The sequence below is a fragment of the Genypterus blacodes genome, unplaced genomic scaffold (genome assembly GCF_046128005.1).
Source record: "Genypterus blacodes isolate CSIRO-AG114 ecotype Tasmania unplaced genomic scaffold, CSIRO-AGI_Gbla_v1 ptg000019l_1, whole genome shotgun sequence".
Taxonomy (NCBI): domain Eukaryota; kingdom Metazoa; phylum Chordata; class Actinopteri; order Ophidiiformes; family Ophidiidae; genus Genypterus; species Genypterus blacodes.
The window spans coordinates 3,501,367-3,518,240 of record NW_027466832.1 but is presented as its reverse complement, the minus strand read 5'-3'; the positions used below and the strand labels follow the sequence as shown (position 1 = coordinate 3,518,240).

Sequence of the window (16,874 nt, the reverse complement as noted above, 5' to 3'; positions counted from 1 at the left end):
GAACAATCAGAAAGGAAGCCTTTTCTAGTGGCTGCATTAGATGCAATCATAATGACATAATGTTGTACAGAAGCCTCTGCAGGGCTCTTTGCTCTCTATCTCTCGCTCTGCATTCATACTCAAGCAGCTTCACCGGTACTGATATGTAAAATACCAAATCCTGTTATTTTTCTGCCTAAATAACAGCGTTCCCAAAGGTGTTCTGTGATGTTTTAATGAGAGTCTGAGTCTGGATGCTCAGCGCTGACTTCTTCTCGGCGTTTCCTTAAACTGCCAAGTAAGAGCCCCATTAATAATTCAACTGATTAAAGTGTGTAATTAATCTGGAGCTGTGTAACAGGGAGAGACTGGGGCGCGGGGAAAAACTCTCCAGGGGGGCGCAAGAGAAACATTGGACTAAGAGACACCGCACACCCGCTGTGATGGAACCAGCTCCCCAGCACACAGACATTCCTACTGCATCATTTATCTCCCAGAAAAAAGCTACAGAGAGGCGCTGGTGCTACCACGCACTGAGACATCTTCAGGCAACAGGGCCAATCAACAATGCAGCATGAGTACACAAGGCAGTGTGTGTGTGTGTGTGCGTGCGTGTGTGTGTGTTTTTTTGCTTGTCCTTGTGAATGTGGTGTCTATTTATTGTCAGTGTTGAAGGTCAGTTCCTGGGAAGGCATTTTTAGCCAGCATACATTACACATTTTTAAAAACCTTTTTAGATTCTTTACCTTATATTTATTAGAAAACACACTTTGCCTACCATAGCCGTTACATTTTATATAGTATCTTTTATGTGAAATTGGAATAATTTAACAATGTAACATTAAAAAAAAACATAAATTGTAAAGAGAAACAGTGTGACTGATTATTTATGTAGTATGCCAATATGATAAAATAATATATTAATAATTATAAATGTATTCGTAGAGCACATTTCATGCAAAGATGCTGCCTAAAGTGCTGTAACAAAACAAGATCAAATAATAATATATAATATAATAATAGATTCAGCTGTGAAAAGAAATCACACAAAAAGTTTTCAATCATATTTGCGCTTTATTTGGGTTGTTGATGTTTCCTCAACTCTATATTACCACATGATATGTGCAGTATATGTGTGTTGTAGATTGCAAGAAGAGGAGCTTGTGGTCAACCGGTGTTATGCTAATACAGAGATGTTCTCCTGGAAAATTATTTTATTATTTTAAATCAGCGAGGCTCCAAATCTCTGACTATAAGTAAAGAAAAAAAAATTCAGTACTTAGAAAGCACTTTTATCCAAAGCGCTTTGCAATGACCTCACATTGCCCCATTATACACTTATGACAGGAGCTTAACATGAAAGGAACCAACCAGCACATCAGCAGAGGTTTGAGGTCCAGGGTCGAGCTTAAAAACCCTTTAAAATGTTCTCAAGGAGTCCAGCATCAAACCAGGAACCTTCTGCTCCCTACATGACCAGCTACCATCCTGAGCCGTGCACTTATAATACCTCCTAATACAGCCATATCATTCTGATTTAAACAAATGAGCCTGATTCAAGAATAACTAAGCACAAACTACTTTATGAATTGTATTTAAACGTTTCTATTGTTGTTTTATTGTTCTACAAAAGGAGTTAGAAGTTATTTTGAGTGAGGCATTGTCAGACACACCTCAAAACCAGAAAGCTGCCAAACAAAGGCACTGAGATGAGCATTGAGCTGCAGCTCTCAGATGTCTCAGGTAGACCTTAGTAAACAGTGGCATTCACACTCAGCATGCCTGCTGCCACTCATGGGCCCTCAGCTGCTCCAGATGTGGCTTAATTTACTGCGACTTGGCTAATCATGGTGATTAAGTATTAATTACTGTTAATCACTTTTACATAAACTGGTTGGCAGGAGGAGAGCGGTGCGCTGTGTGTAGGCAGATAGATGGAAGGGGACAGAACTAGGAGCTATCAGGCTCCTCAACCACATGTTTGTACGAGTTTGGATGACGTTGCTCTTTTCTTGCTCATTGACACACCAGTCAAAGTAAGCTGACCTGGTATTATTGTCTGCATCAGTTATTGCTCTTTAAAGTGGGAGGCTGGTTTGTACTGATTGTTAGAATCTGAGTACTTCTAAATATGGATAATTGTTAACATATTACTTGGTAATTAGAAAGATGTGGTCAATATTTCACACGGCAGCTCTCGGTCAGCTGTGGCTCTACAGACATCGCAGGGTTTGTCCAACTGGCCTGCTTCAGGAGATAAGAATGTAAAAAAGCAAAGCCACTGTGAGTTCCATTAACTCAGTCTGACAAGGGAATCACATGGACATCAGGGGGTCTGAGATGAGCCTGACAACAAAGCCACTACAGTGCGTCCATGTCCCCTGCCCCCTGCTCAGGCTGAGGGTGGCAGCGTGGTTACCTTTCCTCCTTGGCCTGGTTTCACACTGTGACATGCTCATCTGCTCTCCTGAAGGAATGGCTTTAATAAGATAGAGCAGATCAAGGCGACTGATAATGACATGGAAGGCCCAGTCAACACACTCCCCGAGGCCATAGATGGCCCGGTCTAGTGCACGCTGCTGGACGCTCGCTGTCCCATGTGGGACACACGGGGACACTTGTCTGGATGGTCTTACACTGCTAATGATCCTTCATGTGGGCTGAGAAGTTGTTACTGATCGTGCTTCTTTTGACTTTAGGACAAACGATTCATTTCATTTATATATTCGCTGCTTTTACATTTTTAGAAATTAGAATAATTCCTTTGTCAGTGATGTGATGTCATGGCAGATATTTTTCAGTGAATGGAAAGTTGGAAGCATTCCAAAAAATTGTATGAATTAAAGGTTGAGCGGTGAGGCAGAAGGGAGGGATGTTTTAGAATGTCTGTAACAATTCTTCAGTCTGAGTGTTCAGGACCAGTTTCCCACTCGTGCCTTATATGGACAATAAAAAGGAACAGGCACAGAATGGAGAAAAACATATAGAAACAGACTGTAAAGGCTCTCGCCAATTGAATCGAACAGCCTCAGTCATTCTCAAACGAAAAGGAACATTTAAGACACCTTGAACCAGAAAGTGTGTGTTTATTGTTTTTTCCTCTCTCATCATGCTGTGTAACAGACGTTGTAAGGGTGTAAAGCTTACTAGTCCAGAAGGGGCCAATATCATAGATGTCCACTGTAGACTTGTGGTTTTATCTTATGCCATTAAAACTAGGTCTTGATGTGTCCGTCAACATTTACAAGACAGTGCACCATTCATCTGCACAACTGAGGTCTGGGGTCTTATCGAGTTATAGAGACTTTTTCATGTTAATTCTATCAATATTTTGTCAGTATCATGCTTTCAATGTGTTATTAATGAACATTTCTCAAGTCACACAGGCAATTTCTCTTAATAATGTTTAAGTGACTCTTCCTATAGCTCCTGGATATCCTAAAAGTCATAATCTGTGTCGGACTGAAGTTTGATGCTTGTTGAATCCTGTTGTTACGATAAGCAGGAAAGTAAGATTTTGCTCCTCAGACTTTTGTCAAAAGCTGATTTAGTGGTTGGTAAAGCACTAAAGTGGTGTCTGTGATCTGTGTTGTTTTGTATTTACCATCCAAGATTATTATAAGTAGTAGTAGTAGAACAAGTAGTGGTAGTAATATGCAGTAGTAAAAAATCAAACCGTTTATTAGGGCTTAAATGAATACAGACATGTGGTCTTTATGTCTGAACATATGTGTTGCCTGAGACTTTAATGTATGATGAATGCAGGGTTAGTTGTCAACTTCAAAGCATACAAGGTGTTATCAGTTTGATGGACTTTATCTCCTTCTTAATTTCCCCTTCAGTTTGATAACCCCAATCTACTCTTTCATGTGTCATATTACATTTGCTTTTGCATAAGTTAGTGGAAGTCACTTTATCCAGTATATTATCTGATTTCCATTAAATAATACTGTTAAGGTGGACAGTTGCTTTTAATGATCTTGTTTTTTATCCTCTTTGATTTTGCACGTGAACGTTATTCTCTTTAAATGAATCACGCTACAGCATGTGCCAAATATGAATGCAGTCAAATAAACGCACTCTTTACAGTTTTTTGTGCAAAGCTGATACTTCATGTATAATTTTACGTTGCTTTTTTATGTCAGTGATTTTAAAGACCTCAGTCTTAACAAAGCAAGCAGGGGAGACATAGGGTTGCTGGATTTTACAGTTTGATGCCTGTCGTCTTTCTCCTGGTGTGTGTTGGTTCTCTTTCCATTCCACTACACTTGCGACTGTATAATGAATTATGCCAGTGTTGAATTAGCATGTAGCTGTCGCTTCGGCTCTGGTGCTTGCCTTGTGACAGGACCACCATAGCACACGCTGCGTCGAGAGAGGGGGCTTCTACTGTGATTTATTAACTGCTGAAGCCACAATGAAGTCTGCCCACTGAAGCACCAATGCAAGCAAATAGGGCCGGTGCCATCAATGTAAATTCAAGTAGACAGGCCAACCGCATCCTGACCAGAAAGGGTTATTTATGCAAAAGCATGTGGCTTTACCAGACACTCTAGTCTGTTTTTAATGATGGAATGCTTAATAAAAGCTAGATTACGTTATGCCTCCTCAACAGTTTGATACAGTATGAGACCCAAATGCTACAGAGTATTAAAATACATCATTATGTTCTATTTATAAGTTAAAACATTACTGGTATCTATGTTCAGAATTTAATCTTATACTTTACATTTTACTGTTGTATGATGACAGTGCTGATACCATAATCTATACTACATTATTGTACAGTAAATTAGAAAGGTGTTGTTTTTTTCCAAATTTCCAATAGCTCAGTTTTTCCACATAAAGTGAAATTTGAATTCTCACTTTCAGAATAAATTTAAACACAAAAACAAACACGTTTCATGACCTCTTTGTAGATATATGGGTCAAATTTCAATGTTTGTATTCTCAATTTCCATTGTATTCATCTTTGCCTCACTGACCTGGAAATAGAATAAGCACAAAAAAAAAGCCAGGCAAAAGTTTGGTTTGTCTGCAGGTGGCCAGATTCTTTAGTGTGTGATGGAAGTAGAAGAGGAATATCCAACATGATCACCCTGATAATGCAACAGTGAAGAACACACTGTACACACTCATTTATAGCCAAACAAGCCATTTATAAACAAGTCTTGGACACATTTCCTCTCAGGACACTTATTTCATATTTTTGTATGTGGGTGTGATTTTTATTTATTTTTGCTATCACTTCCCCTAGTAGACCTCCTTTGGGCTTGAGAGAGGTCAATGTGTGTCCTGTCCTGCCATCAGTTTCCTGCTGTGTAGTTCCAAAATACCACACAGACATTGTTCACTCTTTCAAAAGGTATTTGAAAAAAGTCCTGATTTAGCATTTTGGACTGGTGGATATTGGTGGTTATTTTTGTGTTTGACTGTTACAACACAACATTCTATTTATTTGACAAAATTAAATGAAAGGAGTCCTGTTTTTTTTTTTGTTACCCCCATTTCTGTGCCAGAGAAGGAAATCCAATGAATGGAAAGTACACAGAGGTGAAGAGTTACAGAAGAGTGGCAGGCCAGACTGTGCTGAGAACTAAATAGCTCTCCGCAGAATCAAGTCATGCAATAAAAACATCAAATGAAAAGCAATCTGTTTTAGATCTTCAGTATGATTGAGATAAAATGTGATAACTGGCCTTTTGTTTGATATTTCAACGATTGTCACTGGTGTCACACAGTCGCACAAGTAGTATTCAGAACAGAAAACACAAGCCTCCAGTAAGATGTCTTCAATCATAGCTGGATTCCACGATGCAAAGAAAGAAAGTAACAACACAGATCCGTAGATGTAGATGTGATTACTTTAACTTATTCGTATCCCCTCGAAGTTCTTTAATCAAAGTCTTCATAGAGCTGTCAGCCCGTCCGGTGACGACCTGCCAGAACAAACTGTCACCTGACCTGCATCAAGTGTCACTGTTGACTCACTCTGTGCTCCCTCTGCTTCTGCCTGTGACGTAACATGGCAGATCACATTTCAACATCTCAGTGCCATTCAGAGGGCCACCGAAGGTCTCTGCCAGCCTGAGCCCAATCTCCGTCTGTGAGAGACAGACCCCTTTATGTTTGACCGTACATCTTTCTAACTGTGACAGAATGGCCCAACATCATTAATTAAACATCAGGCTTTCCCCAATCACCCGATAACCATGACAGGCTGCCATGCCAACGGTCCCTGTCGACATGCCTCCAAATCTAGGAGGGGATTACACATGGTTATGGTTTTTGACAGTCTGCCATTTCCCTCTGTTAATTTGATAGGATAAGATAGTGTATCTGGACTGCAGAGCACGCTGAGCCGTAACCCATTGAGTCTGATATTGATATGCTTCAAAAAAAGGCTGAATCCCTTTGAAGAGGCAAGAAGTGTCCAGGAATAATTCTTAATCCCCCAACAGGCTTTTGAATCCCAAATATTGTCACCGAATCAAAAGTGTATTTGTCGACCTGGATTTCTGTTACTGCTATTTTCTTTTTTGTTTTGGTTTTAAATCTATATTGCAAAATGTCCTGCCATGTATTGCAAGATGATTCAACTATTCTACGAAGGATCTTTGTTATTCTCCAGCCATATAATTTCCTGAAAAGTTAGAATATCCCTCTAAAATTATATTTGCCCCAAGATGTCAGCCTTCTTTTTTACACCGTCACACTAGAAAACACGCTCAGTCTCACTTAAAGCGACTGATGCACTGGAATGATCAGTCTAGATTGCTCGTAGTGTAGTTTTAAGTTTTAATTTCCACAACCATCTTCAAATGAGGCCAGGAGTTAATCTTCTACAGAGACAGGACAATATTACACATGCGCTTTCTGAAAACAAGGGAAGTGGGGGGGGGGAAGGTTTAGGCAAGCTGCTCTCCCCCAAATAGGTACGTAAATCATCTCAGAGCATGATATTCCAGGCTTATCCTCAAAGAGCTAAAAGCTTTTTCCTGGGCTGTGTGGAAATGAAATAAATATTCCTCGATAAACGAGCAGACAGATAAACATCCATTGCTTCAAAAGCCAATTACCCTGGGCTTTTATTAAATATCGATTTGATTTGTAAAAGGCCAGATGTTGTGAGGTTACATAAATGTCATGTTCTCCCATTGGTTTTATTCTACTTTACTTTTCCGTGTCTCCCCAGCCTGTGGTATTTTGTTTTGTGTGCAACGTTGAAAACACTGACCGATGCTCCGCCATACCTGCATTTTCTCTACTGCAGTAACACATTCAGAGGTTTGATACATGTAGAATCTCTTTTGTAGACTTCTGTCAGACATTACCACATTGTCGAGAACTTCGATACATTACCTCATCAACCAATTAAAGTGAAGGGAATCCCATGTTTTTTTATTCCCATCCATTTCCCTTTGCAAAGAATTTCTTGTCAACAATGGGTGGAAGGGATGAGGCGTCATCTGACAATACGCCGTCGTTGAAAAGCCTCCGAGAGCCAAATGGCATCCATTAGAGACATACTGAGAATGTAAGTTCACAAGGGGGGAGGGGGGGTTAGAATCACACACACAGATAATTGTTTATCCCTGAGAGAACCTTCAATGTTTCATCTGCAGACAGCTAAGTAAGTTCAGCAGAACTATTGTGCGGGGAGGCCCAGCAGACCCAAGGCTCGAACAACATTAGGATGAATCAATTAGGCTGCCGTTACCCAATAAAGCGGCCCTCACTGAGTCGCGTAATTATGACCCACAGCAAAGCCAATTTCATGGAAACACATTATCCGTTTTCTTTTTCATATAATATTATTTGTTTGAGATAATCCCTGCATGGTTTTAATTATATGCGTTAGGTTCAGGGTGGAATAAAGAAATCATCATGCGCTTCCACCAGACACTGGCTCGCCAAGATAAATGCACGTTGCAGTTTTGTCTTCTCTATTTGTGACCTGAATGATGTAAAACTCTCCACGCCAACACAAGAGATTGTTACCAATAAATCTGTCATCGTAAGAATCCAGCTGATAAGTGACTTCAATTAAAACCTTACAAACATCCCAGAATATAGCGGGAGCAGTCTCACTTTCCCCATCTCATTGTCTGATAAGAGCCCTTAACAAGAGCTGATATTATAGGCAGCAGCCACTTAGCTTGTTCTCAGCACAGAGGACACTGTGTAAGCGTGACAATGTGCTGTCAATGAGGGATGACAGTACACAGCCAACATGGCGTAATAGATTGTTCCTTCCTGGGTCCCTCCTGACAGATGCTCTCCAAGACAGCTGGATCAGCAACAGCAATGTTGCGGGGATCTGGGGTACACGAGGAGAGCGGCACAAAATGTGTGATATCCAGGCTGATGGGATCATCGTGTCATCCTCAAAAACAGAATTTGCTGTATCTGCACGGAAATCTGTGCTTGGAGTCTTTAGCGGCGTTGAATGTATTGTTTGTCTTTTGGTTCTACAGGCTCATTCTGTTGACCTTCTAAATATGTTGGCCCACCGCATCTTTTTTCTCCCTCTTTTCCCTCTGAGCGATCTCCTATGAAACGAGTCCTCTGCAGCAGCAGCAGCCACTCTATAAGTCTGATGTTAGAGGTGCTTTAAGCCAAGTAAAATAAACACTTCATGAATGTTAAACTGGAACTTGGCAAACATGAATCGAATCATTTTGCAGATGCAGGGAATTTTTATGTTCTATTTTCATTCGACAGTCTAGACATTTTACGACTTTGGGAAGAAATACGAAGGCCTCTGGTTTTTTGGGTAGAAACACCTGAGGAGAGATTTCTCCCCTATATTTGTGTACGTGTGCTGTTTGAATTACAGTGATATAGTGTAGTGTATAGTATATAGTGACATTTCCTCTCTCCCTCATAATCAAAATAGAGGGTCAGATGAGTTATCTCAAATAATCTCATGAACCCTGCAGTCCACTTCATTCCAATGCTCTCATTTTACATACATACTTACATATTGGTACATAAATGCTGCGGTAATGTTTGTTTTATTTTAGACAGTAGTCCGATCCATTTAATCATTGTTGTAGTATTTTCGTCTTATTTCTCTCAATCATTTACACATTTTCACCTTTACATTCATATACGTATCCAGGCTGCAGCGCTGTAATCCGTCCAGGAGCAGTGAGATTCAATTTTCAATATGAGTCGCAATATTCACAATATGAGCTTTTCAACAAACTGCGTAGCCCTAAAATTCTTCCCATAATGGTGAATGGATACACAGGAACAATTGGGCCCTCTGGCTACACTAATCAGTGTGGACAGGGTGTGTTTGAGATACTGATCTGCCAGGTTTGATTGGGTCACAACAAAATGCTGTTATAATGCTGCAGAAGTCAAGGAAGGTTTGAGGCATTCAAAGACTTTGCCTCAACCACATCCATACATTATCAGTGTGATGAAGGAGTGAGTGTAATGAGGGGGGATGTTTGTACAGTCTTGCAGTCCCAAGAGACCCCCCCCCCCCCACCCAATACTCCTCCCACACTCAATCTACCTCCTGCCAAGCCTGGGGCCTGAACCGCTGACCTCTTCCACTCACCAACAGTTGCCTTTTTTGCATTTCCAGTACACTTATAGGCAGGGGAGGGTGGGACCTTTATTGAGCCGCCCCCCTTCTCCTTCTCTGGTCCTGCAGCAGGCCTCATTCTCATCCCAGTGACCCCCTGCCTGGGTCTCCCAACGCGGACAGAATTTTGGGGTTAATGCACCAAGCACTCCTATTGTCTCTGAATTAATGAAGTGATCTCTGCCCGTCCCGTCTCGTTCAATGACATTGAGACAAATAACAGGCATTTTGACATTTTGAATAGCTATCGACATACGGGGGCAGAAGTCATGCGTAAGTAAAGTTCTGTTACAGAAATCCTATCTTTGTGCAAGGATTAGTTTGGATCCTCTCACATGTATAGCATGAGACGGTGTTTGTAGTGAAATGGATGGTTCACGGATGGAGATGGAGGAGGAAGAATCAAGAGTGTGAGCGTTTCACCTCAGAAAATGGAAGATGGCATCTGAATCTCCTACAGAATGGCAACAGAGACCTCTAGTGAAAGGCAGAGGATCTGCTTCGTGTTGGCATGCATGCATGTTTCGTTTTGTTAACACAAGGCACCATGGGGATGTTACTGTTTCCATTTATACACAAAATTGAAAAATATAGTATCTTCCAATAGATAAAACTGAGATTCGAATATGAAATATTGATCACTGTAATGGAAGAATTTATCAAGATTTAATTTTTGTCATGTAATTACTTACACCTACACATGACCCCAAGCCCACATTTTAAAATTAGTAATTCATTAGATTAATTATCCGGGATTAACAATAACACATTGTTTTGTGAGTTCATATGAGGTCGCCATCGGTTTAGATCATGAAGGTGTGCTGATGACTAAATCACGGGTTCATGACTGTTTCCAAATTTTTTCTTGGGTAAAACTTTTTCACAAATGAAAAAAATACATTCTAGCTTAAGCTCTAGCTGAGGGTCACATATGTGGAGTGAAAGAAAGAGATCTATCAGAACAGATGATTGATCAAGTCTGCCTCTTGTCTGTTCCCTCTGTCTTCCCTCTTTGGGGAACTAAACTCAGACTGGTGGACGTATGGGTGCAGCTCAGTGGAGTGTTGGTGTCAGCGATGCAGTCAGGCTCTGCAGCTGACAGCTTGTTACGGTGCATCATGCTGCTGTGTGTGTGACCTTTTATGACTGACTTCTGACCTTTCTTGTCTTGTCTTGTCTTCTAGTGCTGAGTATCCGCGGCGCCCAGGAGGAGGAGCCTCCAGATCCGCAGCTCATGCGATTGGACAACATGCTGCTGGCAGAGGGTGTTTCTGGTCCGGAGAAAGGGGGCGGATCGGCGGCGGCGGCGGCTGCGGCGGCGGCCTCGGGAGGAGCAGGGCCGGACAACTCTGCAGAGCATTCTGACTACAGAGCCAAGCTGACCCAGATCAGACAGATCTACCACACAGAGCTGGAGAAGTATGAGCAGGTATGAGCAGATATATGAGCACATGACTACGGTTCATTTCTATTATTCAGTCTGAAGCATTATTCATTACGTCTATGAACAAAATGTCACAAGTTGTTTCAGAGCTCAACTCCCCATAGATAATGAATCTGTGGATTTCACGACATCCAGTCATGTCAAGTAAAAAGATAGAAGTATAAAAGACCAGAAAACACAAAAACCAGAAGACCCTGAATATTGAAAAACTCTATCTAAATCTAAATCTGGTTAAAAGCCATGGAAAATAAACGGGCTTTCAGCAGTAACCAACATTGGGGCAGAGCTCATGTTGAGGGGGGAAAATGTTCCTGAGCTTTGGGGGACAGAGCACAAAGGCACAGTCTCCTCTAAGAGTCAATCCAGCATGCGGTCAGTCGACCTTAGTGACCCAGAGGGAGTGTGGGAGTGTAAGAGGTCTGAGAAATAATCCATGTTAAATCAAAATAAACAATACAAAAATCAACTCTTAAATGATCTGAAAGCCGATGAAGGGAAGTTGCTAAGGGGGGAAATGTTGTCCCTTACTGAAGAATGAAGAAAGTCTCGTATGATCCAGGCTCTTTCTGATGTTACCCATTCTTTTGCCTCATCCCCACTATTGCTTTACATTTTCTAGAAACTAGTGTTCATGTTTCAATCACATGTACTGATTATTGAGCAAAGCAGAAAAATATTTATTTGAAATACCTTTTACAAGTTTTCTGCAGTTTCATTTCAAACTGCTGCTCTTCATCAATGACCAAACTACACACATATTAAATCAGGGCTACAGAGGGTGAAGGTTGGATAGTGTGGCAGTGGTCTTGAGAGATGATGCCAAACTTGAAGACTCTATATACTCTCAGTAAATATACCGGGGCTTTATTTACCCCAAAATAGTCCACTGTTGGCTGTGTGTTGTGTATATTCAAAACATAAATGAGATTCTTGATATTCTCCCACCGCCTTGATAACCAGTGCATTCATGACAACAGCATCAATTTCAGATGAATGTCAAAAAACACTCCAATGCACAGACCCAGACAAAAACTGACAAGTGAAAAATCCAGAGAGATCCAGACAGGAAGAGAGAAATAAACAAGCGAAAGCAGCGAGAGTTAGAGTGTAATGTGGCAGATTCACACCTGGTGTCACACGGGGGGGATGAATGGAAACATTGCAGCATACTCGTCTCTCACGGTGGCTAAACTATGAATGTGTGTGTCAGACAAGAGAACAGCTGTCATTGGTTCCTCTCAACACACTGCCATCATGACTTCTGTTAAATATGAAATATATCAGCACTTCTTTTCCCCCCTGGGCTGTGTGAGAAAACCTGCCCCAGAACAACATTAAGAAAATGATTCATTCTCATTTTTTCGGTGTCTGTGCTTGTGTGTATTTATTCTTTTTGGGTGGTAGTGATTTTCTTCAATGGTAGCGATGGTTGACTAAAGAACGTTGTTAGAGTCGGAGCATTTAGCAGGTCTGTAGTCTATACAATTAACCTTTGTGGAGTTATGTGCTTTTTCTTGGACAACACAGAGAGAGAGGTTACAATAAAAGCTAAACATATTTTGCTCTTCCATAATTTGCGCTTGCTATTTTGGTCTGATGTTTGTTACCCTTGTTCAAATCAATTTTATTTGATGCAATCCATTAAAAAAATACAGATTTTTCAAAGTGAAGTGCAGTGAACATATGCATATCTAACTTATAACTTCATGTAGAGGCTTTTTTTCACAATTTTGAAACATTACCTCAATTTCTTGCAGAAAAGCACAGAAAAACAATGCAAACTGACACACACACACACATACACACACACAAAACGCATATTACATATATTAATCCAGCCCCCTGATTTATTTCTTGTGTGTGTATCCTTCTTAAAGGCATGCAATGAGTTCACAACCCACGTCATGAACCTGTTGCGGGAGCAGTCACGCACGCGGCCCATCTCGCCCAAAGAGATCGAGCGCATGGTGAACATCATACACCGCAAGTTCAGCTCCATCCAGATGCAGCTCAAACAGAGCACCTGTGAGGCCGTCATGATCCTGCGCTCTCGTTTCCTCGATGCCAGGTGTGTGTCTTTGTATTTCTTACATGTACATGTGTGTGTATTTAGTATTTCCATTTGTTTTGAATGTATGATTCTTGATACATGCTGCAAATAACCACCCACTTTAACAATACTCCAAAAACAGTGTGAGGTCCCCTCTTCTCAGTATGAATAGCTAATGTAGGAGGTCTGTCATGCTTTAAACATGATGTAACACATGCTTTCTGCTACTTACCACACGTGCTGGGTGAGCATGTATCTGTGGATACCATTTGGAGCAGCATACATGACACTGCCTAATAAGAGTCCCCTCCATGCTCCATAACACTTTCTATTTCCCTTTTTTAATGTAATCGCTTGTTCCTTTTGATGTGTGCTTTGGATTTGCATACATTTCTCTGAGGATAAATCTCACTCAAACTCTGAGTCGGAAGCATAACATTTAAATGAGGCATGCACTCCCCTACAAAGCTCCCTATTTATTCTCTTGCAAATGATTGTGGCGGTGTGGTGAGGAGAAGGAAGGCAGGGGAAGGGAGAAGCTTTCACTGGTTGAGAGGCATTGCCATGCTCAGCTCCACTGATTAATCTACTGGCTGCTGGAGCCCATGCTGTGCACATTTACATATTCTCAAGCAGGCGTTTGGAGTGTGGGGCAGAGATTTCAGCACAAATCTGCACAATAGTGAATTCCACTCCAGTTTGTATTAAGCCCTCTTTGGATGGCTCAGGCAGAAACGACCTGATAGGTTCACAAGAGGAAGGGTCATGTGCATCAGCATGTGATATTGTATCTGTTTGCGCTGTTGTGCAGAAGCAACTTTCTCATATAAAAATATACACTCACTTCCAAACATTTATCAATCCAAAAAAGGTTATTGAGCATGATACTGATGTTTTATTGATTATCCATGTGTTAACTAATAGACAGTACTTATTATTCCGTACAAAAAACTGAGGGCAAAAGTACAAGTCATGTAATCATATCATGTAAATCCTGACCAGAGAAGACATGTAAAGTAGTTTTTTTTTTTTTTTACAGATAAGCTTTATAGTAACAAATGGTTGCACAAAATCAAATAAAATGTGTATATGACCCACAATCTAAATAGGAGTGTAAAGTGAAACCACTATCTGTTGTTTGATGCAAAGCTAAAGTGGGCCTGTGCAGTATAGAGTGTAGAGGTTTGGAGCCCTAAATCCCACAAGTAAGGCAGCCATAGGCTTTAATGGGTTGTTTTGTTCTACTTCCGGTTACCATTGTTGTTTAATTGTCGATACAATTAAATAATACAGACCGCTGTAAATATACAGTAACAATAATAAAATTCATTTTGGATTAAAATGCATTATCTATTCATCCATGAATAATGTATGTATATTGGATATCGTGCTCGAAAGTGGAGCATCAAATGCATGCATGAATCAAAGCTCTTCAGAGCCTCTTTAGGCTTAAGGGGTTTTTTTTGATTGAGTGAATGATTGACATGAATTTGACTCTGTTTTAACTTCTGTTCTTTTTTGTAGACGGAAAAGAAGGAACTTCAATAAGCAGGCAACAGAGATCCTGAATGAGTATTTCTACTCGCACCTGAGCAACCCCTACCCCAGCGAGGAGGCTAAAGAGGAGCTGGCAAAGAAGTGTGCCATCACAGTTGCCCAGGTACACCACAGAATACACCCCCCCCTCACCTCCATACAGAATTACCATACACATCCCAGCAAAAAGGCAAGGGGGTTCATCAAATAATTCAATAATTTGCCAACAAAAAGTTTGGAGTATAAATATATGAAAGTTCAAACCAAACACAGCTTTATTGGCCAAGCATGCGTCAAAGAACAAGGAATTTGATTCCGGTTTCCCATTGCCGTCACTATGTACGTACACAGAATAGACATAGAACAAAAACATCAACAAAGTCTGTATTTGCAGATCAAATTCCAAAGATAATCAGACAGTGACTGTTGTATATCATCAGTTTCTCAATCTTTTGAGTTATGATTCTGCATTTGCAGTCCAAATCTTTCTTTGGGTTCAATAAGGTATATCACATCGTATCTTAATGCTTCTTTTCATTATGTATTTAATATTATTATATCGGATCTTATCATTTTGAATCATTCATGGTATCATATTGTGCTTCAGCTCTCCAAAAGCGTCTTCATGCTGCAGTGGAGCGAACAGGATTTCCACACGAAATATAAGATCTGATGACTTGATAGATGTCATTTGCAGTGGTATTCTTACTTAACAATTTACAAATTCCATGGAAAGTAGATTTATACAGGAATACATTTGCTCCCCAAGTAATAAGAGTCCTGGCCTGTTATGTAGTATGTCATGCCATTGTACTGAATAGTTGTTTAAATGTTCCTAACCAAATGCAACAAATGTAATGGAACACAGGTGTGAAGGGATATGATTTCTTGCAAATTTCATTGACAAGGAAACAACAAAACATACCATATAGAACACTTTATTTTGAAATCAATTATTTTTATTCATTATGCACCATGAATGTCATTCCTCTGCACCTTGTGACAAGGCCATCTAAGTATTAGGAGTAATAGATAGACTGTTACACACAAATCTCTATGTATGCGTAAAGAACAGGCCTTCCGCCTCTGAAAACAGCCCAGTCACTTCAGACATGTGAAACTGATGTGCAGCTACTCTATTACATTATAATCATTCAGAAGCTTACCCAACACTTAAACCTCTAAATATTCATTAAAAGAATAATATTTAGACACATTGTTTTTTTCACCCTTGCATTCTAGCACTCAGGTTGTGTTGAGTCCTGTGAGAATTGATATAAGGAAAGCAATGACAACACCAAGGTAAACAGCAGTTTGTTTTGAATCCATCATTTAGGGATGGATCGCTTTCTCAATTGGTTTCATTAATTTATACCAAACAATTTGAGGATGCATCTGGGCATGATTGTGGAACCTACTCAGGGTCTGAATGATTTGTAGAGTTTCTGTTTCTTGGTCATAATAAAGGAGAATGTTTACCTACTCTGTGTATTGGAAACTTTGGAGGATTGATTTGGTTTTCATTTTAATGTTGTTTATCATTAGCGCTGGGATTACCCTCATGGCTTCATCTGGGAGTCCATTAGCAGTAATGGGTGTTAGCGGATGTTGACTGATTGGTGCTTGTGTGAGTTCTGATGATAGTTGCAGTCAGGGTGACATAATGAGACTGTTATTGGCAATCATTCCATTCTGGCACTAATGTGGATTCACAGCACCAGTCTATGTAGCCCCTTCCTCTGACAGAGGCTCTCTGCAGTGGTAGACACGCCATTAAGGCCAGCCAAGCTAAACACTCCCCTCTTCTTTGAGTGCTTGCCTTGAAATATGGCGAGGCTCTGTACGCTAAGACTGCACTATAAATAATCTACATTCTGTTCTTTGTTTGCTCAGGTTTCGAACTGGTTTGGGAATAAAAGAATCAGATACAAGAAAAACATTGGTAAGTTCCAAGAAGAAGCCAACATGTACGCTGCAAGAACTGCCGTCAATGCGGCTAATGCATCCTCACATGGAAGCCAAGCAAATTCACCCTCAACTCCAAACTCTGCAGGTGAGACAGGAAGTCCCTGGCTCTGCCCATGGTAGACATATGTAAATTTTTGTATTACATCATAGATGATATAGCACATTAAAGACTATTCCAATGGTGGTGCTGGTGAAGACAGGAGGAATGCCTTGTTCTCTGAACATGCCTGTCACCTGCTAATGCACCATTACTAGTATAGTGAGACTAGTACACTATAACACAGCAAGTGCAGCAA

General features: G+C 40.5%; 1 protein-coding gene across 2 annotated transcripts in view; it reads left to right on the top strand.

The window, feature by feature from the left end:
- Positions 1-16,874, top strand: part of LOC142991385 (pre-B-cell leukemia transcription factor 1-like) — a 48,290-nt gene that overhangs the window by 24,675 nt on the left and 6,741 nt on the right. For both annotated transcript variants that reach the window (XM_076141491.1, XM_076141492.1), the window contains exons 3-6: positions 10,765-11,009; positions 12,902-13,092; positions 14,599-14,734; positions 16,504-16,663. In XM_076141491.1, coding sequence (XP_075997606.1) covers positions 10,765-11,009; positions 12,902-13,092; positions 14,599-14,734; positions 16,504-16,663 — 732 coding nt within the window. The remainder of the gene's footprint in view (positions 1-10,764; positions 11,010-12,901; positions 13,093-14,598; positions 14,735-16,503; positions 16,664-16,874) is intronic.